Source organism: Oncorhynchus mykiss, chromosome 9 (assembly GCF_013265735.2).
Source record: "Oncorhynchus mykiss isolate Arlee chromosome 9, USDA_OmykA_1.1, whole genome shotgun sequence".
NCBI classification, from domain to species: domain Eukaryota; kingdom Metazoa; phylum Chordata; class Actinopteri; order Salmoniformes; family Salmonidae; genus Oncorhynchus; species Oncorhynchus mykiss.
Genome location: NC_048573.1, coordinates 73,420,733 through 73,447,496, shown reverse-complemented (window position 1 = coordinate 73,447,496; position 26,764 = coordinate 73,420,733). Strand labels below are relative to the sequence as shown.

General features: G+C 47.1%; 1 protein-coding gene and 1 long non-coding RNA gene across 3 annotated transcripts; both read left to right on the top strand.

Annotated features, from left to right (window-relative positions):
* Positions 1-1,006: 1,006 nt before the first annotated feature.
* On the top strand, positions 1,007-26,764 carry LOC110532829 (dnaJ homolog subfamily C member 5). Its single transcript, XM_021616990.2, has 5 exons — positions 1,007-1,224; positions 13,812-13,991; positions 19,966-20,179; positions 20,464-20,635; positions 25,785-26,764. The coding sequence occupies exons 2-5, from the start codon at positions 13,879-13,881 to the stop codon at positions 25,886-25,888; spliced, it is 603 nt and encodes a 200-aa protein (XP_021472665.1). The 5' UTR covers positions 1,007-1,224; positions 13,812-13,878; the 3' UTR covers positions 25,889-26,764.
* LOC118966121 lies at positions 15,296-16,942 on the top strand. Of its 2 annotated transcripts, none has more exons than XR_005053381.1 (3): positions 15,296-15,546; positions 15,752-15,911; positions 15,992-16,942. It is a non-coding gene; the product is annotated as an uncharacterized LOC118966121 (long non-coding RNA). The 2 variants fall into 2 exon arrangements; XR_005053380.1 differs by having other exon boundaries at positions 15,296-15,911; positions 15,992-16,141; positions 16,222-16,942.

The following is a 26,764-nucleotide window of genomic DNA, read 5'->3' as shown; positions in this document are numbered from 1 at the left end:
CATATGTTGTATGCTCGTGGATTTCAGTTTGTATTGTTATATGAGTGTAATTTAAAAAAAAGATCTTAACTTCACGTTTAAACATGAAGGATTTGGTAAATAAGATAACTTCTCAAACAATGTCAGGAGGTTAGACCCATTGATACATTGTTCCTAAATCTAATCCGAAGACATGTCCAAGACTTGTAATAATTGACTTCTAGTAAGTAGAAATGTAGAAGGGTAGGCCAGGTATGTTCTAGAAAGGTTTTGGATGAAACCTCTTAATGTTTTCGTGATTACGTCACTCGGAACGGATTCCCTCGTACCGCCTACTTTTTAACACCAGGGTGCGCGCACGTCAGTTTGCGACAAACCATCGAGAGCAAGACGTCGGAGGGATTGGCTATAGCTTTATACTACTAGAATGGCATGGAACCTTCTTTAAAGATATTGTCAGCCATTTTGGTCAGGGAGTTGGTCAACCATGCCAGTCCTGTGATAAGATATTGTGTAAAATAATGAATTTGAAGAAGGTACCTGCACTGTATGTTTGTTAGCTAGCCAGACAGCTTTAGAGGAATGATTCCATACATGTTTCAAATTAACTGCCAATACTCCATTCAAACAATGCATTCAGTCCACAGCCATACACCGGCTGAAATCATTTGATGACAGGACTTCTACAAGTTGTTAATATATATTGTATCATAATAATATCACTCACAGCTTTCCATGAAAATGTATGGTCTGTTTATATACACTTTAGGATATTTATTCTGAAAGTTGGTATAAAACCCTGTATAAACTATATTTATTACAATATATATGACAATATTTTAGGTTGACAATTCTATTACGCAATATATCACATCCTTTACTTTTACTTTCCTGCATAAGTAAAAATCTGGATTATGCCTCTACTTTTACATGCCATTCATTCCAATTAGGCTGGTTTGGATTTCTCCCTGACCAAGATGGCTGCCATTTTCATCCCAACCCATACTGGAACGTAGAGAGTTTATGACAAGTTTTCCTTCTAGTTATTTTATAGATCTCTATGAGATAGACATACAGACAGACAGTGGTGTTTCTAGTTTAGCTTGCTAGTTTGACGACATGTTTTTTTTGAATGATTGTCAAAGCCAAACAAACTAGCATGAACTGCTGCTTTGGGATGCAAGTATTATAGTTAGCAACCTTTTCAATACCACAAATCGGACATCAGCGGTGCACAAATATACGGTAAGAACTGCATTTGATAGCACATTTCGTATCCCATGGCCATGCTAGTTAACAGTTAGCTATGAATAGTGTCTGAAGGTAGCTAGCATGCTAACTAGAAGCTGCTAAATCTATATAGCTGCTGTGTTCTTTTGATGCGGTAGCAAGAGATTATCCGCTTTACCGTTTCAGTCCTCCGATCTTTATTTTCTGGGAGGTTGTTGGTAATTTAGTTGGATTTAAAAACCAGGCCACGATGCATTAGCAAACCACCTATTCTATTTATTTTTTATTTTTTACAGATGACGTTAGCTAGAGAACTAAACATTATTCTATTTGAGGATAGCCACCTAACCAAGGACCCCGGAGAGTTGAACAAATCTGTATTTTTTTTAATTAAATCTGACCGGTGACATAGTAAACTAGCTGGTTGTCGTCGATGTTTGTCACATGTCAAATGTATTATTTTACGTATTTTATAGCTAGAACCATGTGACATTCATTGGTTCCAAGGAAACCACAAGCAATGTGTGGCCCAGCGTCGTCCATTGTAAAATAAGAATTTGTTCTTAACTGACTAGTTAAATAAAGATTAACTGCAGTAAACGCCTCTTGAACTGGGATCCAGTGCCTTTGACCTCTGTGCCACTTGGGAGCCCTGTAGCATTGACTGTAACAGAACCTGAACCCTTTTCGTAAACTTAACCTCATTCCCATAACCTGCTACGTCAATTCCCCATAACCTGCTACGTCAATTCCCCATAACCTGCTACGTCAATTCCCCATAACCTGCTACGTCAATTCCCCATAACCTGCTACGTCAATTCCCCATAACCTGCTACGTAAGCAAACCATCTGAGGGGGCGTGGTTTCCCTGGGTTCTTCTTCCCTGGAGATTCCCTGGCTGGACATGGGCCGAAGTCAGACCTTATTAAAAAAGACTGAGAATGTTGTCAAAGGTTCCTTAGGTATGTTCTTTAGCCCCAACTAGCTGCAGGGAGCCAGCTAACTAACTGACTAAGCAAATCAGATCTGGGTTCAAATTAGCTAGCCCTGCTCGGCCGCTGTAAAATGAATCTGGAAGGCTAACTAACTGAATCAGCTGGTGCTTGTTAGTTAGCCATGTTAGCATGCCATGCTTGGGTCATGTTCGCTCTCAAACTCTAGACGCCATTCTGCCTTCTCCATGCAGTTTTCAGCTATTAGCTGCGCCCACGATTACCAAGTCAACTTCAATCCGGACGCTGTGTTTTAACGTTTCAGAAACGTCAATAATCCATCGCTTTCAATACAGCTTTTCGAAACGTATGGCTCTTTCATCAGCAAGAAAGAATCCTTCAAATTTCAAGATACTGTAGCAGTTTTTGCACAGATCCATACAGCTATCAGTGACTCCATCTGACAAAACTACACTTACGCTGCCCTTCCTGGGTTGGTTTACACACAGGTATTTGGAGCACGCTAGATAGCTAATTAGCACAGGTTGTTGCCTCTTGTCTTCCATAAACAAGCACAGTGACATGGAGATATGTCCGTATGGGAACACTAACCCTATCAAAGGTGTGTATCAATTTAACCTTTGTTTTGTGTTTTTTTTTGGGGGGGGGGGGGAATGCTGTCTGGTTGATATAAACGATAAGGTCCATATGCTTCCAAAACCATACCGCGAGCGACGTGTGTTAATGTACAGATTGAGTGACAGGGCTCTTAACAACACAAGAGTCATGATCATGATCAAGGGTTATGGTCATAAACTCAGCAAAAAACAAAAAAAAATCCTCTCACTGTCACCTGCGTTTATTTTCAGCAAACCTAACAATCTGTAAATATGTGTATGAACATAACAAGATTCAACAACTGAGACATAAACTGAGACATCCACAGACGTGACTAACAGTAATAATGTGTCTGTGAACAAAGGGGGGGGTTAAGGGAGGTAAGGCAATAAATAGGCCATGGTGGCCAAGTAATTACAATATAGCAATTAAACACTGGAATGGTAGATGTGCAGAAGATGAATGTTCAAGTAGAGATACTGGGGTGCAAAGGAGCAAGATAAAAAAATAAATACAGTATGGGGATGAGGTAGTTGGATGGGCTATTTACAGATGGGCTATGTGCAGTGATCTGTGAGCTGCTCTGACAGCTGGTGCTTAAAGTTAGTGAGGGAGATATGGGTCTCCTGCTTCAGTGATTTTTGCAGTTCGTCCCAGTCATAGGCAGCAGAGAACTGGAAGGAAAGGCGACCAAAGGAGTAATTGGCTTTGGGGTTGACCAGTGAGATATACCTGATGGAGCGCGTGCTACGGGTGGGTGCTGCTATGGTGACCAGTGAGCTGAGATCAGGCGGGCTTTACCTAAAGTGCTCATTGTGCAAATGTATTTTGGTTTTCAATAAACATTGGAGACTAAATATAGTTGACATGTTGTCAACAGTCTAAGCCAACCCCGTCTGTTTTGCCCCATAGTTGTGTACTTATCACTTTTGTTGCTGAACTACCAACCTGTTTTATAAAGTACAGCATTCCCCAACTTTAGTCCCTCCCTGTTCAGTTCCCTCGCCCCGTGCTCGCATCGTTCAAATCAGCCCTGATTCCACCACATGGGTACAACAATGTATCTCATCAATCCACTTATATAATAGAAATAATCTACCTCTCAATTTTTGCGTCACGTGTAGCCTCATGTGTCTGGATTTGGATTTGCCGCCTTCTCCCACGATTTCTAGAACGCAAAAACATTCTGACCATCTGGGGTGGCAGGGTAGCCTAGTGGTTAGAGGCAGGGTAGCCTAGTGGTTAGAGTTGGACTAGTAACCGAAAGGTTGCAAGACCGAATCCCCGAGCTGACAAGGTAAAAATCTGTCGTTCTGCCCCTGAACAAGGCAGTTAACCCACTGTTCCTTGGCTGTCATTGAAAATAAGAATTTGTTCTTAAACTGACTTTCCTTTTTTTAAACAAAAAAGGTAAAATAAATGACTTGCACAGCCTCAAGGGAGTTTCTCCATTCTGTCACCATTGAAGACAGGCTTGTGACTATAGAGGATGTCATAAATCAGATGTATGCTTTGTTATTAGGCAGGTCACAGCCCGGATGCAAATATGGCCAACCTTTTTTTTATTTGAGGTAGCAACAAGACCCAGCTATAGTGTCAACAAGTGCATTGTGTGTTGGCCTAAGACTTGTGCTATTGACAGTATTTCTGCTTCGGGCAAGATGTGGAGATGACCATTTTAGTTACTGTATTCATTTCAATGTTAACTGAGACAAATCCTCCCTCCATGTCCTCGTCTCCTTAGGAAACTGTTTTAAAGATCACAGATGTATGTTTGTGGTTACTGGTTAGCTTTGTGGCTCCTGGTTAGCTTTGTGGCTCCTGGTTAGCTTTGTGGCTCCTGGTTAGCTTTGTGGCTCCTGGTTAGCTTTGTGGCTCCTGGTTAGCTTTGTGGCTGCTGGTTAGCTTTGTGGCTGCTGGTTAGCTTTGTGGCTACTGGTTAGCTTTGTGGCTACTGGTTAGCTTTGTGGCTACTGGTTAGCTTCTCAGCTAGGGTCTAAACAGCAGGTATACTTAAAGTTAGCATGCTGTTTATTCAGACCATTTGACTGGGATGTTAATGTCCTAATGATGACACACTATACTGTTAACTTTACTTCCATTTTCTCTTTCACTCTCACTCTCTCCCTGTCTCTCTCTCTCTCTCTCTCTCTCTCTACCTCTCTCTACCTCTCTCTACCTCTCTCTCTCTCTCTCTCTCTGTCTCTCTCTGTCTCTGTCTCTCTCTGTCACTCTCTCTGTCTCCTCTCACTCTCCCCTTGCGCTCTCTCTCGCCATCTCTCTGTATGTCTCTATCTTTCTCTCTCTGTCGGTATCTCTTTCTCTACATTTAATTTCTCTTTTATTGTTTTTGTGGCTTGTGTAACAAAACACATATGTCGTATAACCACCTGACTGACCCGAAGCTGCTGCTTCCACATGTGGACAGGGGCCCACTGCGGGTTTAGTAAATCAGCATAGAAGCATTACAGAAGAGCGCCACACGCCACCGCAGAGCGCCGCACGCCACCGCAGAGCGCCGCACGCCACAGAAGAGCGCCGCACGCCACCGCAGAGCGCTGCACGCACACACAGCGTCCCAGATGGCACCCTATTCTGTTCCGTGCACTTCTTTTAGCGAGGGCCCTATGGGTAGTGCACTACATTTGGCGAGGGCCCTATGGGTAGTGAAATACATTTGGCCAGGGCCCTATGGGTAGTGCACTACATTTGGCCAGGGCCCTATGGGTAGTGCACTACATTTGGCCAGGGCCCTAATGGGCAGTGCACTACATTTGGCCAGGGCCTAATGGGCAGTGCACTACATTTGGTCAGGGCTCTAATGGGTAGTGCACTACATTTGGCGAGGGCCCTATGGGTAGTGCACTACATTTTGCGAGGGCCCTATGGGTAGTGCACTACATTTGGCGAGGGCCCTATGGGTAGTGAAATACATTTGGCCAGGGCCCTATGGGTAGTGCACTACATTTGGCCAGGGCCCTATGGGTAGTGCACTACATTTGGCCAGGGCCCTAATGGGCAGTGCACTACATTTGGCCAGGGCCTAATGGGCAGTGCACTACATTTGGTCAGGGCTCTAATGGGTAGTGCACTACATTTGGCGAGGGCCCTATGGGTAGTGCACTACATTTTGCGAGGGCCCTATGGGTAGTGCACTACATTTTGCGAGGGCCCTATGGGTAGTGCACTACATTTGGCGAGGGCCCTATGGGTAGTGCACTATACAGGGAGTAGGCTGCCATTCGAGACACACACACACACACTGGCTGGTTGGCACCTAAACAGTTGGCTAGTTAATTGGATGTTTTAGTTTCAGAGGTCTCTGCCAACATGTTGAGTTACAGAGAGAGGGAGTTATCAGCAGCTATGTTTACCCTCTGAGCTTGTAGCTCCTGTAACCTTTAACCTTTAACCTTGCTACCATTGGCTGTACACAGGGAGGAAGATCTTGGCTGTGGGACAGATGAACGTAATGAAAGGGAGAGCCAATCATCCGCTCACTATTTAGGCCAGGGCCCACCGGGGCCCACCATGCTAGCTGCCTGGCACTCTCTCTGCATTCCTGTACTACTGTTGGCCAGGGCCCACCAGGGCCCACCATGCTAGCTGCCTGGCACTCTCTCTGCATTCCTGTACTACTGTTGGCCAGGGCCCACCATGCTAGCTGCCTGGCAGTCTCTCTGCATCCCTAATGTTCCCTGTGTAGTGTACTACTGTTGGCCAGGGCCCACCAGGGCCCACCATGCTAGCTGCCTGGCACTCTCTCTGCATTCCTGTACTACTGTTGGCCAGGGCCCACCAGGGCCCACCATGCTAGCTGCCTGGCACTCTCTCTGCATTCCTGTACTACTGTTGGCCAGGGCCCACCATGCTAGCTGCCTGGCAGTCTCTCTGCATCCCTAATGTTCCCTGTGTAGTGTACTACTGTTGGCCAGGGCCCACCAGGGCTCACCAGGGCTCACAGGGCTCTCTGGTCATAACTAGAGTACCATTTCTCACGTAAAGCCTCTGTCTGTTGTTCTGTAAACAGTCTGGGCTACGCTGTTCTGTCTACAGTCTGGGCTACGCTGTTCTGTCTACAGCCTGGGCCACGCTGTTCTGTCTACAGCCTGGGCCACGCTGTTCTGTCTACAGTCTGGGCTACGCTGTTCTGTCTACAGTCTGGGCTACGCTGTTCTGTCTACAGCCTGGGCCACGCTGTTCTGTCTACAGCCTGGGTCACGCTGTTCTGTCTACAGCCTGGGTCACGCTGTTCTGTCTACAGCCTGGACCATGCTGTTCTGTCTACAGCCTGGGCCACGCTGTTCTGTCTCCATTATGAAACTGAGAGGCCATTTGAAAGATAATCAACTCAATGAAGCTCTATTAGTGGTAATACAATTAATTACCTGGTTATAGCCTGCTGTGTTAATACAACTCTCATAGGGTGTGTGTGTGTGTGTGTGTGTGTGTGTGTGTGTGTGTGTGTGTGTGTAACCTTTATTTAACTAGGCAAGTCAGTTAAGAATAAATTCTTATTTACAATGACGGCCTACCCCCGGCCAAACCCGGACGACGCTAGGCCAATTGAGCGCCGCCCTATGGGACTCCCAATCACGGCCCCGGTTGGGATACAGCCAGGATTCGAACCAGGGTGTCTGTAGTGATGCCTCTAGCACTGAGATGCAGTGTTTCAGACCGCCGCTCCTACTCGGTGGCCCCCGCGGTTCTGGGCTCATGGTTCATATAGCCCGGACCAGTCGTTATACTGAGGCGGTTTTTTCCATCGTCACTATTACCTCAGACAGTCACTGCCATCTGTGATTAGCAGCCCACTCCACTACTCTGAGCCCTTATCACAGGAAAACACATTGAGTTCCCTTTGTGGCATGATTAACAATACACACCTATCCATGTAAATGAATTGCTGCAGGCTGTAAGTAATGTGGCACAGACATGCCACGTGTTTCTAATGCACCTGGCCTCCCCTTGGCCCGCCCCGCCTCCCCTTGGCCCGCCCCGCCTCCCCTTGGCCTGCCCCGCCTCCCCTTGGCCTGCCCCCCCCTCCCCTTGGCCAGCCCCCCCTCCCCTTGGCCAGCCCCCCCCTCCCCTTGGCCAGCCCCCCCCCTCCCCTTGGCCAGCCCCCCCCCTCCCCTTGGCCAGCCCCCGCCCCGCCTCCCCTTGGCCAGCCCCCCCCTCCCCTTGGCCACAAAACACTGTCCTCAATGAAACACTGTCCTCTATGCACCCAGTCAAAAGATCATCACTGTGGTTCTAGTGTCAGACATGGACTCTCTAGAGGTGGCCATCCTATAGGTTCACCAGATGAGAACTGTGGTTCTAGTGTCAGACATGGACTCTCTAGAGGTGGCCATCCTATAGGTTCACCAGATCATCACTGTGGTTCTAGTGTCAGACATGGACTCTCTAGAGGTGGCCATCCTATAGGTTCACCAGATCATCACTGTGGTTCTAGTGTCAGACATGGACTCTCTAGAGGTGGCCATCCTATAGGTTCACCAGATGAGAACTGTGGTTCTAGTGTCAGACATGGACTCTCTAGAGGTGGTTCATCCTATAGGTTCACCAGATCATCACCGTGGTTCTAGTGTCAGACATGGACTCTCTAGAGGTGGCCATCCTATAGGTTCACCAGATCATCACTGTGGTTCTAGTGTCAAACATGGACTCTCTAGAGGTGGCCATCCTATAGGTTCACCAGATCATCACTGTGGTTCTAGTGTCAGACATGGACTCTCTAGAGGTGGCCATCCTATAGGTTCACCAGATCCTCACTGTGGTTCTAGTGTCAGACATGGACTCTCTAGAGGTGGCCATCCTATAGGTTCACCAGATCATCACTGTGGTTCTAGTGTCAGACATGGACTCTCTAGAGGTGGTTCATCCTATAGGTTCACCAGATCATCACTGTGGTTCTAGTGTCAGACATGGACTCTCTAGAGGTGGCCATCCTATAGGTTCACCAGATCATCACTGTGGTTCTAGTGTCAGACATGGACTCTCTAGAGGTGGCCATCCTATAGGTTCACCAGATGATCACTGTGGTTCTAGTGTCAGACATGGACTCTCTAGAGGTGGTTCATCCTATAGGTTCACCAGATCATCACTATGGTTCTAGTGTCAGACATGGACTCTCTAGAGGTGGTTCATCCTATAGGTTCACCAGATCATCACTGTGGTTCTAGTGTCAGACATGGACTCTCTAGAGGTGGTTCATCCTATAGGTTCACCAGATGGGAAATACACCGTGTAGGACTAGTTACCAACTGCTCTTTCCACTGTAGATCGTCCTGGAGACAGGCTCCCTGGAAGGCTCCGTAGCTATGGAAACACTCAAAAAGCCGGGCTAGGCGGTGATGATGATGGTGTCACGTGCACAGCCGGGACCTTATCTGATTCATGTTGAGGAGACACACACACGCGGCTCACCTGAAGAGAGAGACGTTCAACAGCAGGAAACCAGAGCATACATTTTGTTTTTTAATTGAAGCAGTTAACAGGATACAGGGGGGGGGGGTGGCCAATTCAATTTGAATTTCAATTTATGTTGGGAGTCAATTTCAAAATTCTCAATTGAGCGCAACCCAAGGTGTGGCAGGTAGCCTAGTGGTTAGAGAGTTAGAGAATCCCCGAGCTGACAAAAATCGGTCGTTCTGCCCCTGGACAAGGCCCACTGTTCCTAGGTCAGTCGTTGTATAACAATTGAACTGACTTGCCTAGGTGCCATAAAGTCGTTGTACCCTGTAGATTATATTACCACCCTTGGCCTTCCCTCAAGTTCTGAGATCTTGGCTGTGTTTACAAACTCATTAGAGACACACCGTCCTCCACTTACCCTCGCCTTGTGCCCTTGGGGGTAATTCCTGCGACAACAATTTGTCGTCGGTCCAAATGGTTAGCCGAACAAGGGAAGTTGGCAACGTAAGCCCCTCAGTCCTCGTTTTTGATCGAGTTACAATTATGTTCACTCCTGCGCCTGAAACGACCCATAATTCAATTGGCGACGACTGTATTATCTGCTAAGAAAAGTCAGCCAAAACGTAAAAACAATGTTAGTATTGAGAAGTCAACATACAAGCGAAAGTAAAAAAACAAAACACATGTAAATAAGTTAGAAATTGTGCTATTTAATGCACATGACGGCTCAAACGCGTATCATAAAAAGGATGTTTTTGTTTGGTTTAGCTTTTGGAAACGTTAGCTTGCGCACAACTTTCCCTGATGTCACACTTTATACATTGTCATTTTACCGGATATAGTCGGATGGCTAACATTCGATGCCTGCGGATGCGCGTTGTCTTCGAGGCCCAAGATATGAAATACAAGCATAATTGACTGTGTCGCATATAAATCACACACAACCTCTACCGCTGGTTCCATGACGACTGAAAACAACACAATTGTGGGACAAACGAGTGACACATTTCCAGCCAAGACCGGCCCATTTTAAAATGAATTCATGCTCACCTCTCCCCTTGCCCTGCCAGTGTCCACTCGTCAGACGTCATTAGAAGTGTATACTTAATTTGAGGGTTGAGGGGGAGATTGAGGGGGAGAGGGTGTGTGTTTTTTAAGTGTTTGGAATGCAGCCCTAGTCTACTGGTAACTAGTGAGTCTACCCTCATCCTTCCCTAGCCTCATCCTGCCCTACCCTACCCTCATCCTTCCCTACCCTCATCCTTCCCTAGCCCTACCCTACCCTCATCCTTCCCTACCCTTATCCTTCCCTAGCCCTACCACAACACTGTTTTTAGAGGAGGTGCTGTGTTTACATCATATAGGTTAGCCCTGCCTATAGAGTGTGTGTGTACACACTGCCAGTATATGACATCATTATTCGGTGTAGTCCTGGAGGAAACGGCAGCCGGTGACTCACTGTTTAATAATACTGATCTAATGTCTCCTCTTCCTCCAGTCAGATAATACTGACCTAATGTCCCCTCTTCCTCCTCCTCTTCCTCCAGTCAGATAATACTGACCTAATGTCCCCTCTTCCTCCTCCTCTTCCTCCTCCTCTTCCTCCAGTCAGATAATACTGATCTAATGTCCCCTCTTCCTCCTCTTCCCCCAGTCAGATAATACTGACCTAATGTTCCCTCCTCCTCATCCTCCTCTTCCTCCTCCAGTCAGATAATAGTGACCTAATGTTCCCTCCTCCTCATCCTCCTCTTCCTCCTCCAGTCAGATAAGTGACCTAATGTTCCCTCCTCCTCCTGTCAGATAATAGTGACCTAATGTTCCCTCTTCCTCATCCTCCTCTTCCTCCTCCAGTCAGATAATAGTGACCTAATGTTCCCTCCTCTTCCTCCTCCTCCTCTTCCTCCTCCAGTCAGATAATGGTGACCTAATGTTCCCTCTTCCTCATCCTCCTCTTCCTCCTCCAGTCAGATAATAGTGACCTAATGTTCCCTCCTCCTCTTCCTCCTCATCCTCCTCCTCCTGTCAGATAATAGTGACCTAATGTTCCCTCTTCCTCATCCTCCTCTTCCTCCTCCAGTCAGATAATACTGACCTAATGTTCCCTCTTCCTCATCTTCCTCTTCCTCCTCCAGTCAGATAATGGTGACCTAATGTTCCCTCCTTTTCCTCCTCCTCCTCTTCCTCCTCCAGTCAGATAATGGTGACCTAATGTTCCCTCTTCCTCATCCTCCTCTTCCTCCTCCAGTCAGATAATAGTGACCTAATGTTCCCTCCTCCTCTTCCTCCTCATCCTCCTCCTGTCAGATAATAGTGACCTAATGTTCCCTCTTCCTCATCCTCCTCCAGTCAGATAAGTGACCTAATGTTCCCTCCTCCTCCTGTCAGATAATAGTGACCTAATGTTCCCTCCTCCTCCTGTCAGATAATAGTGACCTAAAGGAGCCAGCCTTCTGCCCAGGTGTCACGTGAGGTTGTGTGTGCCGCACTTTAACCCTTCCCTTCCCCCTAACACTATGGGCCCCACCCACTGGCTTTTACTCACTGATCTAGGACCAGTTACCCTCCCCATAGCCTAACCTGAAGGAGGAATAGAGAGCCAATCATGGAGGAATATTAAAAAACTGAGCCCAGATCAGTCGGAGTTTAGGACTGCTGGCTCTGGCTCTACCCCTGGTTAATCCCACAGGGCTGTCAAAGGAAATGAGCAGATTATCCTCAACCAGTGGTATGTCCTGCTGCGTGGGTGCCTGCCTGACTGCCTGCTTACTGCCTGCATGACTGCCTGCTTACTGCCTGTGCCTGCCTCTTGGGGTTATTTTTGTGCAGTGGCCCTGTCAGGGCAGGCAGGCAAGGTGAGGCTGTGAATAACCTGAAAATGACCCAGAGGGAGAGGGTCATGGTGTCTGGACTGCCTCTAAAATGACCTAGAGGGAGAGGGTCATGGTGTCTGGACTGCCTCTAAAATGACCCAGAGGGAGAGGGTCATGGTGTCTGGACTGCCTCTAAAATGACCCAGAGGGAGAGTGTCATGGAGTCTGGACTGCCTCTAAAATGACCCAGAGGGGGAGGGTCATGGAGTCTGGACTGCCTCTAAAATGACCCAGAGGGAGAGGGTCATGGAGTCTGGACTGCCTCTAAAATGACCCAGAGGGAGAGGGTCATGGAGTCTGGACTGCCTCTAAAATGACCCAGAGGGAGAGGGTCATGGAGTCTGGACTGCCTCTAAAATGAACCAGAGGGAGAGGGTCATGGTGTCTGGACTGCCTCTAAAATGACCCAGAGGGAGAGGGTCATGGTGTCTGGACTGCCTCTAAAATGACCCAGAGGGAGAGGGTCATGGAGTCTGGACTGCCTCTAAAATGACCCAGAGGGAGAGGGTCATGGTGTCTGGACTGCCTCTAAAATGACCCAGAGGGAGAGGGTCATGGTGTCTGGACTGCCTCTAAAATGACCCAGAGGGAGAGGGTCATGGAGTCTGGACTGCCTCTAAAATGACCCAGAGGGAGAGGGTCATGGTGTCTGGACTGCCTCTAAAATGACCCAGAGGGAGATGGTCATGGAGTCTGGACTGCCTCTAAAATGACCCAGAGGGAGAGTAAACACTCTGTCTATTGGCTAATAGGCTGCGTAAGATCTGACTAAAGAGGAGTAGAGTAGCCTGTCCCCTCCCAGCCCACTGTTTTAGATGGATTTGACCAGTTTCTGGAGAGACTTGACACACACACTCTCACACCACCAGCTCATAGTACATCTTCGAAAGCCATAGCTTCTGCTCTGCTCCATAATCTCTCTCTCTGTCTCTCTCTCTCTGTCTCTCTCTCTCTGTCTCTCTCTCTCTGTCTCTCTCTCTGTCTCTCTCTCTCTCTGTCTCTCTCTCTCTCTGTCTCTCTCTCTCTCTCTGTCTCTCTCTCTGTCTCTCTCTCTGTCTCTCTGTCTGTCTCTCTCTCTGTCTCTCTCTCTGTCTCTCTCTCTGTCTCTCTCTCTCTGTCTCTCTCTGTCTCTCTCTGTCTCTCTCTCTCTGTCTCTCTCTCTCTGTCTCTCTCTCTCTCTCTCTCTCTCTCTATAAAGTATTCAGACCCTTTGCTATGAGAGCTCCTGGTGCATCCTTTTTCCATTGATCATCCTTGAGATGTTTCTACAACTTGATTGGAGTCCATCTGTGGTAAATTCAAATGATTGGACATGATTTGGAAAGGCACACACCTGTCTATATAAGGTCCCATAGTTGACGGTGCATGTCAGAACAAGGGTATACATTTAAAAAAATGTCTTCAGCATTGAAGGTCCCCAAGAACACAGTGGCCTCCATCATTCTTAAATGGAAGAAGTTTGGAACCACCAAGACTGTTCCTAGAGGTGGCCGCCCGGCCATCTCCCCAAATACAGGTGTGCCAAGCTTGTAGCGTCATACCCAAGAAGACTCGAGTCTGTAATCGCTGCCAAAGGTGCTTCAACAAAGTACTGAGTAAACGGTCTGAATACTTTTGGAAATGTGATTTCTGTTTTTTAAATGTTTTATTAATTAGCAAACCTCTCCTCCTTCTTTCCACCTCTCTTCTCTTCTCTCTCCCTTCTCTCACCCCCTCTCTCTCTCTCTCTCTCTTCTCTCCCTTCTCTCTCCCCCTCTCTTAGACTGGTGAGGTTGTGAGCAAACAAGGGAGAGTGTGTGTGAGAGAGAGAGACTGAAAGAGTGGTCGTCATGGCAGCTGAGGCGCAGAGACAGCGGTCTCTGTCTACGTCAGGAGACTCGCTCTACCTGGTCCTGGGGATCGACAAGAACGCCTCGCCGGAGGACATCAAGAAGTCCTACAGGTAACACTATACCAGGACATCAAGAAGTCCTACAGGTAACACTATACCAGGACATCAATAAGTCCTACAGGTAACACTATACACCACTACACCAGGACATCAAGAAGTCATACAGGTAACACTACACACCACTATACCAGGACATCAAGAAGTCCTACAGGTAACACTATACCAGGACATCAAGAAGTCCTACAGGTAACACTATACCAGGACATCAATAAGTCCTACAGGTAACACTATACACCACTACACCAGGACATCAAGAAGTCATACAGGTAACACTACACACCACTATACCAGGACATCAAGAAGTCCTACAGGTAACACTATACCAGGACATCAAGAAGTCCTACAGGTAACACTATACCAGGACATCAAGAAGTCCTACAGGTAACACTACACCAGGACATCAAGAAGTCCTACAGGTAACACTATACCAGGACATCAAGAAGTCCTACAGGTAACACTATACCAGGACATCAAGAAGTCCTACAGGTAACACTATACACCACTATACCAGGACATCAAGAAGTCCTACAGGTAACACTATACACCACTACACCAGGACATCAAGAAGTCATACAGGTAACACTACACACCACTATACCAGGACATCAAGAAGTCATACAGGTAACACTACACACCACTATACCAGGACATCAAGAAGTCCTACAGGTAACACTATACAACACTACACCAGGACATCAAGAAGTCCTACAGGTAACACTATACACCACTATACCAGGACATCAATAAGTCCTACAGGTAACACTATACACCACTATACCAGGACATCAAGAAGTCCTACAGGTAACACTATACCAGGACATCAAGATGTCCTACAGGTAACACTATACCAGGACATCAAGAAGTCCTACAGGTAACACTATACCAGGACATCAAGAAGTCCTACAGGTAACACTATACCAGGACATCAAGATGTCCTACAGGTAACACTACACCAGGACATCAAGAAGTCCTACAGGTAACACTATACACCACTATACCAGGACATCAAGAAGTCCTACAGGTAACACTATACCAGGACATCAAGAAGTCCTACAGGTAACACTATACACCACTACACCAGGACATCAATAAGTCCTACAGGTAACACTATACACCACTATACCAGGACATCAAGAAGTCCTACAGGTAACACTATACACCACTACACCAGGACATCAAGAAGTCCTACAGGTAACACTATACCAGGACATCAAGAAGTCCTACAGGTAACACTATACACCACTATACCAGGACATCAAGAAGTCCTACAGGTAACACTATACACCACTATACCAGGACATCAAGAAGTCCTACAGGTAACACTATACCAGGACATCAAGAAGTCCTACAGGTAACACTATACACCACTACACCAGGACATCAAGAAGTCCTACAGGTAACACTATACACCACTACACCAGGACATCAAGAAGTCCTACAGGTAACACTACACCAGGACATCAAGATGTCCTACAGGTAACACTACACCAGGACATCAAGAAGTCCTACAGGTAACACTATACCAGGACATCAAGAAGTCCTACAGGTAACACTATACCAGGACATCAAGAAGTCCTACAGGTAACACTACACACCACTACACCAGGACATCAAGAAGTCCTACAGGTAACACTACACACCACTATACCAGGACATCAAGAAGTCATACAGGTAACACTATACCAGGACATCAAGAAGTCCTACAGGTAACACTATACACCACTACACCAGGACATCAAGAAGTCATACAGGTAACACTATACACCACTACACCAGGACATCAAGAAGTCCTACAGGTAACACTACACCAGGACATCAAGAAGTCCTACAGGTAACACTACACCAGGACATCAAGAAGTCCTACAGGTAACACTATACACCACTACACCAGGACATCAAGAAGTCCTACAGGTAACACTATACACCACTATACCAGGACATCAAGATGTCCTACAGGTAACACTACACCAGGACATCAAGATGTCCTACAGGTAACACTACACCAGGACATCAAGAAGTCCTACAGGTAACACTACACCAGGACATCAAGAAGTCCTACAGGTAACACTACACCAGGACATCAAGAAGTCCTACAGGTAACACTATACACCACTATACCAGGACATCAAGAAGTCCTACAGGTAACACTATACACCACTATACCAGGACATCAAGATGTCCTACAGGTAACACTATACCAGGACATCAAGATGTCCTACAGGTAACACTATACCAGGACATCAAGAAGTCCTACAGGTAACACTATACACCACTATACCAGGACATCAAGAAGTCCTACAGGTAACACTATACACCACTATACCAGGACATCAAGATGTCCTACAGGTAACACTATACACCACTACACCAGGACATCAAGATGTCCTACAGGTAACACTATACACCACTACACCAGGACATCAAGATGTCCTACAGGTAACACTATACACCACTACACCAGGACATCAAGATGTCCTACAGGTAACACTATACACCACTACACCAGGACATCAAGATGTCCTACAGGTAACACTATACCAGGACATCAAGAAGTCCTACAGGTAACACTATACACCACTACACCAGGACATCAAGATGTCCTACAGGTAACACTATACACCACTACACCAGGACATCAAGATGTCCTACAGGTAACACTATACCAGGACATCAAGAAGTCCTACAGGTAACACTATACCAGGACATCAATAAGTCCTACAGGTAACACTATACACCACTATACCAGGACATCAATAAGTCCTACAGGTAACACTATACACCACTATACCAGGACATCAAGAAGTCCTACAGGTAACACTATACACCACTACACCAGGACATCAAGAAGTCCTACAGGTAACACTATACACCACTATACCAGGACATCAAGAAGTCCTACAGGTAACACTATACCAGGACATCAAGATGTCCTACAGGTAACACTACACCAGGACATCAAGAAGTCCTACAGGTAACACTATACACCACTATACCAGGACATCAAGAAGTCCTACAGGTAACACTATACCAGGACATCAAGATGTCCTACAGGTAACACTATACCAGGACATCAAGAAGTCCTACAGGTAACACTATACCAGGACATCAAGAAGTCCTACAGGTAACACTATACCAGGACATCAAGATGTCCTACAGGTAACACTACACCAGGACATCAAGAAGTCCTACAGGTAACACTATACACCACTACACAACACGCTATTAGTAGACAACACCTGAACTCTACCTGGTCCTGGGGGGGTCATCAAATGTATTTATAAAGCCCTTCTTACATCAGCTGATATATCAAAGTGCTGTACAGAAACCCAGCCTAAAACCCCAAACAGCAAGCAACGCAGGTGTAGAAGCACGGTGGCTAGGAAAAACTCCCTAGAAAGGCCACAACCTAGGAAGAAACCTAGAGATGAACCAGGCTCTGAGGGGTGGCCAGTCCTCTTCTGGCTGTGCCGGGTGGAGATTAAAACAGAACATGGCCAAGATGTTCAAATGTTCATAAATGACCAGCATGGTCAAATAATAATAATCACAGTGGTTGTTGAGGGTGCAGCAAGTCAGCACCTCAGGAGTAAATGCCAGTTGGCTTTTCATAGCCGATCATTCAGAGTATCTTTACCGCTCCTGCTCTCTCTAGAGAGTTGAAAACAGCAGGTCTGGGACAGGTAGCACGTCCGGTGAACAGGTCAGGGTTCCATAGCCGCAGGCAGAACAGTTGAAACTGGAGCAGCAGCACGGCCAGGTGGACTGAGGACAGCAAGGAGTCATCATGCCAGGTAGTCCTGAGGCATGGTCCTAGGGCTCAGGTCCTCCGAGAGAAAGAAAGAGAGAGAATTAGAGAGAGCATACTGAAATTCACACAGGACACCGGATAGGACAGGAGAAGTATTCCAGATACAACAGACTGACCCTAGCCCCCCCGACACATAAACTACTGCAGCATAAATACTGGAAGCTGAGACAGCAGGGGTCAGGAGACACTGTGGCTCCACTGAGGACACCCCCGGACAGGGCCAAACAGGAAGGATATAACCCCACCCACTTTTCCAAAGCACAGCCCCCACACCACTAGAGGGATATCTTCAAGCACCAACTTACCATACTGAGACAAGGCCGAGTATAGCCCACGAAGATCTCTGCCACGGCACAACCCGGACAGGAAGATCACATCAGTGACTCAACCCTCCTAGGGACGGCATGGAAGAGCACCAGTAAGCACCAGTAAGCCAGAGCCCCTGTAATATGGTTAGAGGCAGAGAATCCCAGTGGAGAGGGGAACCGGCCAGGCAGAGACAGCAAGGGTGGTTCGTTGCTCCAGAGCCTTTCCGTTCACCTTCACACTCATGGGACAGACTACACTCAATCATATGACCCACTGAAGAGATGAGTCTTCAGTAAAGACTTAAAGGTTGAGACCGAGTCTGCGTCTCTCACATGGATAGGCAGACCATTCCATAAAATGGGTCAATTGTGCACCGCCCCATGGGTGTCCCGGTCGTGGCTGGCTGCGACAGAGCCTGGACTCGAACCCAGAATCTCTAGTGGCACAGCTAGCACTGCAATGCAGTGTCTTAGATCACTGCACCACTCGGGAGGCATCTCTCTTCCTCTTGGGTGTCAGCTCAGCTGTAATGGAGCCAGTTGTAGACACTAAATCACACTCCTGAATCCCACCGGGCAGAACCTCAACGGTGGCAGTCACAAAGTAATTGTCTGACTAATGTTGCAGACTGGGTTTGTGGTCTAGAAGCTAATTTGATGTAGGTAATGCGACCCATGAGGAGGGAGTGACTTCCTTCCTGTTATCACCGTTCACTATGAGACACAGTCCACTAGGCTTCCTGTTATCACTGTCCAATAGACTTCCTGTTATCACTGTCCACTAGACTTCCTGTTATCACTGTCCACTAGACTTCCTGTTATCACACTCCACTAGACTTCCTGTTATCACTGCCCACGACTTCATTATCACTGTCCAATAGACTTCCTGTTATCACTGCCCACTAGACTTCCTGTTATCACTGCCCACTAGACTTCCTGTTATCACTGCCCACTAGACTTCCTGTTATCACTGCCCACTAGACTTCCTGTTATCACTGTCCACTAGACTTCCTGTTATCACACTCCACTAGACTTCCTGTTATCACTGCCCACTAGACTTCCTGTTATCACTGCCCACTAGACTTCCTGTTATCACTGCCCACTAGACTTCCTGTTATCACGGTCCACTAGACTTCCTGTTATCACGGTCCAATAGACTTCCTGTTATCACAGTCCAATAGACTTCCTGTTATCACGGCCCAATAGACTTCCTGTTATCACTGTCCACTAGACTTCCTGTTATCACACTCCACTAGACTTCCTGTTATCACTGCCCACGACTTCATTATCACTGTCCAATAGACTTCCTGTTATCACTGCCCACTAGACTTCCTGTTATCACTGCCCACTATACTTCCTGTTATCACTTCCCACTAGACTTCTTGTTATCACTGCCCACTAGACTTCCTGTTATCACGGTCCAATAGACTTCCTGTTATCACACTCCACTAGACTTCCTGTTATCACTGCCCACGACTTCATTATCACTGTCCAATAGACTTCCTGTTATCACTGCCCACTAGACTTCCTGTTATCACTGCCCACTAGACTTCCTGTTATCACGGTCCAATAGACTTCCTGTTATCACTGTCCAATAGACTTCATTATCACTGTCCAATAGACTTCCTGTTATCACACTTCACTAGACTTCCTGTTATCACTGTCCACTAGACTTCGTTATCACTGTCCACTAGAGGGCAACAGATGTAGTGCATATGAGGGCTGAACATTGAAATAGGGGACAGAAGTGATTGTTTTACGTTTGGCTAAAACACGCTAACAAATTCTATTTGTTTCGTCATTCTGTCATTGTCTCTCTCATAACCACACCTGTTCTCCGTCCAATCAGGAAACTGGCCCTGAAGTTCCACCCAGACAAGAACCCAGACAACCCCGAGGCTGCTGATAAGTTTAAGGAAATCAACAACGCCCACGCCATCCTGAACGACTGTACCAAGAGGAACATCTATGACAAGTACGGATCCCTGGGACTGTACGTGGCCGAGCAGTTTGGAGAGGAGAACGTCAACACTTACTTTGTCCTCTCCTCCTGGTGGGCTAAGGTAAGACAACGTATCTCTGTGTGTGTGTGTGGTGGTGGAGGGTGTGTGTGTGTGCCTCTGTCAAGAAGATGGAATTAATGAGGGGGTCGTCCACGCTAGTTAGACCCTCAGCTTAGATACCCAAATGATACCCCAGTAAATGTAGTGATGGACGTGGGGGTTATGATTAGTCACCGGTAAATTTCACCTCTCAAAAAAAAAAAAAAATTAAAAAATTGATCTTTAAGTCATCAGTTTGTGCGTCTCACCTCTGACCTCTCCCTGACGGTCTCCTCTGTCTGCAGGGCCTGTTCATCTTCTGTGGCTTGGCGACTGGCTGCTACTTCTGCTGCTGTCTGTGCTGCTGCTGTAACTGCTGCTGTGGGAAGTGTAAACCGCGGCCTCCCATGGACCAGGAACCAGAGTTCTACGTCTCCCCTGAAGACCTGGAGGCACAGATGCAGTCTGACGAGAGAGGTGAGGAGTTTAATCAGTCAACCAATAGAACTAGAGGTAAGAGAGGTGAAGTGTTTAATTAATAAATCAATCAATCAATCAATAGAACTAGTGGTAAGAGAGGTGAGGAGTTTAATCAATCAAATCAATCAATCAATCAATAGAACTAGTGGTAAGAGAGGTGGAGTTTAATCAATCAATCAATAGAACTAGAGGTAAGAGAGGTGAGGAGTTTAATTAATCAATCAATCAATAGAACTAGTGGTAAGAGAGGTGAGGTGTTTAATCAATCAAATCAATCAATCAATCAATAGAACTAGTGGTAAGAGGTGATGTGTTTAATCAATCAAATCAATCAATCAATCAATAGAACTAGTGGTAAGAGGTGAGGTGTTTAATTAATCAATCAATCAATCAATATAACTAGTGGTAAGAGAGGTGAGGAGTTTAATCAATCAATCAATAGAACTAGTGGTAAGAGAGGTGAGGTGTTTAATCAATCCAATCAATCAATAGAACTAGAGGTAAGAGAGGTGAGGAGTTAAGTAGAGTGGATTTTCACTTGGTTAAATGAAGAGAAGGATAGAGAGGATTTGATCCCAGGCAGGAAACTGGTCATAAGGACAGTTTAACTGGTCAGTCCCCTGTAACCTGGTCATTAGAACAGTTTAACTGGCCAGTCCAACCTGGTCATTATAACAGTTGAACTGGTCAGGCCCCTGTAACCTGGTCATTAGGACAGTAACTGGTCAGGCCCATGTAACCTGGTCGTTAGGACAGTTTAACTGGTCAGGCCCCTGTAACCTGGTCGTTAGGACAGTTTAACTGGTCAGTCCCCTGTAACCTGGTCATTAGGACAGTAACTGGTCAGTCCAACCTGGTCATTAGGACAGTAACTGGTCAGTCCAGTCTGGTCATTAGGACAGTAACTGGTCAGTCCCCTGTAACCTGGTCATTAGGACAGTAACTGGTCAGTCCAACCTGGTCATTAGGATAGTAACTGGTCAGTCCAACCTGGTCATTAGGACAGTAACTGGTCAGTCCAACCTGGTCATTAGGACAGTAACTGGTCAGTTCAACCTGGTCATTAGGACAGTAACTGGTCAGTCCAACCTGGTCATTGGGACAGTTTAACTGGTCAGTCTCCTGTAACCTGGTCATTATAAGTTTAACTGGTCAGTCCCCTGTAACCTGGTCATTGGGACAGTTTAACTGGTCAGTCTCCTGTAACCTGGTCATTATAAGTTTAACTGGTCAGTCCCCTGTAACCTGGTCATTATAACAGTTGAACTGGTCAGTCGCCTGTAACCTGGTCATTGGGACAGTTTAACTGGTCAGTCTCCTGTAACCTGGTCATTATAACAGTTTAACTGGTCAGTCCCCTGTAACCTGGTCATTAGGACAGTTTAACTGGTCAGTCCAACCTGGTCATTAGGACAGTAACTGGTCAGTCCCCTGTAACCTGGTCATTAGGACAGTAACTGGTCAGTCCCCTGTAACCTGGTCATTAGGACAGTAACTGGTCAGTCTCCTGTAACCTGGTCATTAGGACAGTAACTGGTCAGTCCCCTGTAACCTGGTCATTAGGACAGTAACTGGTCAGTCTCCTGTAACCTGGTCATTAGGACAGTTGAACTGGTCAGTCCCCTGTAACCTGGTCATTGGGACAGTTTAACTGGTCAGTCCCCTGTAACCTGGTTATTAGGACAGTTTAACTGGTCAGTCCTCTGTGTCTGGTCATTAGGACAGTAACTGGTCAGTCTCCTGTAACCTGGTCATTAGGACAGTAACTGGTCAGTCTCCTGTAACCTGGTCATTAGGACAGTAACTGGTCAGTCCCCTGTAACCTGGTCATTAGGACAGTAACTGGTCAGTCCCCTGTAACCTGGTCATTAGGGCAGTAACTGGTCAGTCCCCTGTAACCTGGTCATTAGGACAGTTGAACTGGTCAGTCCCCTGTAACCTGGTCATTATAACAGTTGAACTGGTCAGTCCCCTGTAACCTGGTCATTAGGACAGTTTAACTGGTCAGTCTCCTGTAACCTGGTCATTAGGACAGTAACTGGTCAGTCCCCTGTAACCTGGTCATTGGGACAGTTTAACTTGTCAGTCTCCTGTAACCTGGTCATTAGGACAGTAACTGGTCAGTCCAACCTGGTCATAAGGACAGTAACTGGTCAGGCCCCTGTAACCTGGTCATTAGGACAGTAACTGGTCAGTCCCCTGTAACCTGGTCATTATAACAGTTGAACTGGTCAGTCCCCTGTAACCTGGTCATTAGGACAGTAACTGGTCAGTCCAACCTGGTCATTAGGACAGTTGAACTGGTCAGGCCCCTGTAACCTGGTCATTAGGACAGTAACTGGTCAGTCCCCTGTAACCTGGTCATTAGGACAGTAACTGGTCAGTCCCCTGTAACCTGGTCATTGGGACAGTAACTGGTCAGTCCAACCTGGTCATTGGGACAGTTTAACTGGTCAGTTCGACCTGGTCATTAGGACAGTAACTGGTCAGTCCAACCTGGTCATTGGGACAGTTTAACTGGTCAGTCTCCTATAACCTGGTCATTATAACAGTTGAACTGGTCAGTCCCCTGTAACCTGGTCATTGGGACAGTTTAACTGGTCAGTCTCCTGTAACCTGGTCATTATAACAGTTGAACTGGTCAGTCCCCTGTAACCTGGTCATTAGGACAGTTTAACTGGTTAGTCCAACCTGGTTATGAGGACAGTAACTGGTCAGTCCCCTGTAACCTGGTCATTAGGACAGTAACTGGTCAGTCTCCTGTAACCTGGTCATTAGGACAGTTTAACTGGTCAGTCCAACCTGGTCATTAGGACAGTTTAACGGGTCAGTCCTCTGTCTGGTCATTAGGACAGTAACTGGTCAGTCTCCTGCAACCTGGTCATTAGGACAGTAACTGGTCAGTCCCCTGTAACCTGGTCATTATAACAGTAACTGGTCAGTCCAACCTGGTCATTAGGACAGTAACTGGTCAGTCCCCTGTAACCTGGTCATTATAACAGTAACTGGTCAGTCCAACCTGGTCATTAGGACAGTAACTGGTCAGTCCCCTGTAACCTGGTCATTAGGACAGTAACTGGTCAGTCCCCTGTAACCTGGTCATTAGGACAGTAACTGGTCAGTCCCCTGTAACCTGGTCATTAGGACAGTTGAACTGGTCAGTCCCCTGTAACCTGGTCATTAGGACAGTTTAACTGGTCAGTCTCCTGTAACCTGGTCATTAGGACAGTTGAACTGGTCAGTCCCCTGTAACCTGGTCATTAGGACAGTAACTGGTCAGTCCCCTGTAACCTGGTCATTGGGACAGTTGAACTGGTCAGTCCCCTGTAACCTGGTCATTAGGACAGTAACTGGTCAGTCCAACCTGGTCATAAGGACAGTAACTGGTCAGGCCCCTGTAACCTGGTCATTAGGACAGTAACTGGTCAGGCCCCTGTAACCTGGTCATTAGGACAGTAACTGGTCAGTCCCCTGTAACCTGGTCATTAGGACAGTTTAACTGGTCAGTCCCCTGTAACCTAGTCATTAGGACAGTTTAACTGGTCAGTCCCCTGTAACCTGGTCATTAGGACAGTAACTGGTCAGTCCAACCTGGTCATTAGGACAGTAACTGGTCAGTCCAACCTGGTCATTAGGACAGTAACTGGTCAGTCCCCTGTAACCTGGTCATTAGGACAGTTGAACTGGTCAGTCCCCTGTAACCTGGTCATTATAACAGTTGAACTGGTCAGGCCCCTGTAACCTGGTCATTAGGACAGTAACTGGTCAGTCCAACCTGGTCATAAGGACAGTAACTGGTCAGGCCCCTGTAACCTGGTCATTAGGACAGTAACTGGTCAGGCCCCTGTAACCTGGTCATTAGGACAGTAACTGGTCAGGCCCCTGTAACCTGGTCATTTGGACAGTAACTGGTCAGTCCCCTGTAACCTGGTCATTAGGACAGTAACTGGTCAGTCCCCTGTAACCTGGTCATTAGGACAGTAACTGGTCAGTCCAACCTGGTCATTAGGACAGTAACTGGTCAGTCCAACCTGGTCATTAGGACAGTTGAACTGGTCAGGCCCCTGTAACCTGGTCATTAGGACAGTTGAACTGGTCAGTCCCCTGTAACCTGGTCATTAGGACAGTAACTGGTCAGTCCAACCTGGTCATTAGGACAGTAACTGGTCAGTCCAACCTGGTCATTAGGACAGTTTAACTGGTCAGTCCCCTGTAACCTGGTCATTAGGACAGTTGAACTGGTCAGTCCAACTTGGTCATTAGGACAGTAACTGGTCAGTCCAACCTGGTCATTAGGACAGTTGAACTGGTCAGTCCCCTGTAACCTGGTCATTATAACAGTTGAACTGGTCAGTCCCCTGTAACCTGGTCATTAGGACAGTGACTGGTCAGTCCCCTGAAACCTGGTCATTAGGACAGTAACTGGTCAGTCCAACCTGGTCATTAGGACAGTAACTGGTCAGTCCCCTGTAACCTGGTCATTAGGACAGTAACTGGTCAGTCCAACCTGGTCATTAGGACAGTTGAACTGGTCAGTCCCCTGTAACCTGGTCATTAGGACAGTAACTGGTCAGGCCCCTGTAACCTGGTCATTAGGACAGTAACTGGTCAGGCCCCTGTAACCTGGTCATTAGGACAGTAACTGGTCAGTCCCCTGTAACCTGGTCATTAGGACAGTAACTGGTCAGTCCAACCAACCTGGTCATTAGGACAGTAACTGGTCAGTCCCCTGTAACCTGGTCATTATAACAGTTGAACTGGTCAGGCCCCTGTAACCTGGTCATTAGGACAGTAACTGGTCAGTCCAACCTGGTCATTAGGACAGTAACTGGTCAGTCCAACCTGGTCATTAGGACAGTAACTCTTCAGTCCCCTGTAACCTGGTCATTAGGACAGTTTAACTGGTCAGTCCCCTGTAACCTGGTCATTAGGACAGTAACTGGTCAGTCCAGCCTGGTCATTAGGACAGTAACTGGTCAGTCCCCCGTAACCTGGTCATTATTACAGCAGTTGAACTGTGGTCACCTGGGCCTGTGGGTTGGTCATGTGGTTGAAGCTGCCACCAATCACACAGTTATTTAGATTTGTAACATCTGTGTGTGTGTGTTGTTCCCCCCCCCCCCCCCCCCCCCCCCCCCCCCCCCAGACGTTGGTGGTGACCCCATCATGATGCAGCCGTCTGGAACAGAGACCACCAGGCTGACGTCAGACAACCACTCCTCCTACCGGACCGACACCGGATACAACTAAGCCCCCTGTACCCCTACTCCTGATACAACTAAACCCCCTGTACCCCTACTCTACACCAGATACAACTGAACCCCCTGTACCCCTACTCCTGATACAACTAAACCCCCTGTACCCCTACTCCTGATACAACTAAGCCCCCTGTACCCCTACTCCTGATACAACTAAACCCCCTGTACCCCTACTCTACACCAGATACAACTAAACCCCCTGTACCCCTACTCCTGATACAACTAAACCCCCTGTACCCCTACTCTCTTCACCGGCTACAACTAAACCCCCTGTACCCCTACTCCTGCTACAACTAAACCCCCTGTACCCCTACTCCTGATACAACTAAACCCCCTGTACCCCTACTCTCTACACCAGATACAACTAAACCCCCTGTCAGTCCCCTGTAACCTGGTCATTATAACAGTTGAACTGGTCAGTCCCCTGTAACCTGGTCATTAGGACAGTAACTGGTCAGTCCAACCTGGTCATTCTCTACACCAGATTCAACTAAACCCCCTGTACCCCTACTCCTGATACAACTAAACCCCCTGTACCCCTACTCTCTTCACCGGCTACAACTAAACTCACCTAAACCTACACTCTGTACCCCTACCCTCTACACTCCATTGCCCTACACCACTATCCTGCCCCTGAGAAGGAGAGTAGAGGACACAATGGCAAGAGAGAGAGGAAGATGGCAAGGAGGATGAGGAGGTCAGAGGAAGTAGCATATCTTTGGTAGAGTGTGCTCCATCTGACAGATTTTGAGATTTTTTTTTTTCATGAAAGAAATGCAAAGTAATATACAGTGGGGAGAACAAGACCTTGATAACCTGCAAAATCGGCAGGTTTTCCTACTTACAAAGCATGTAGAGGTCTGTCATT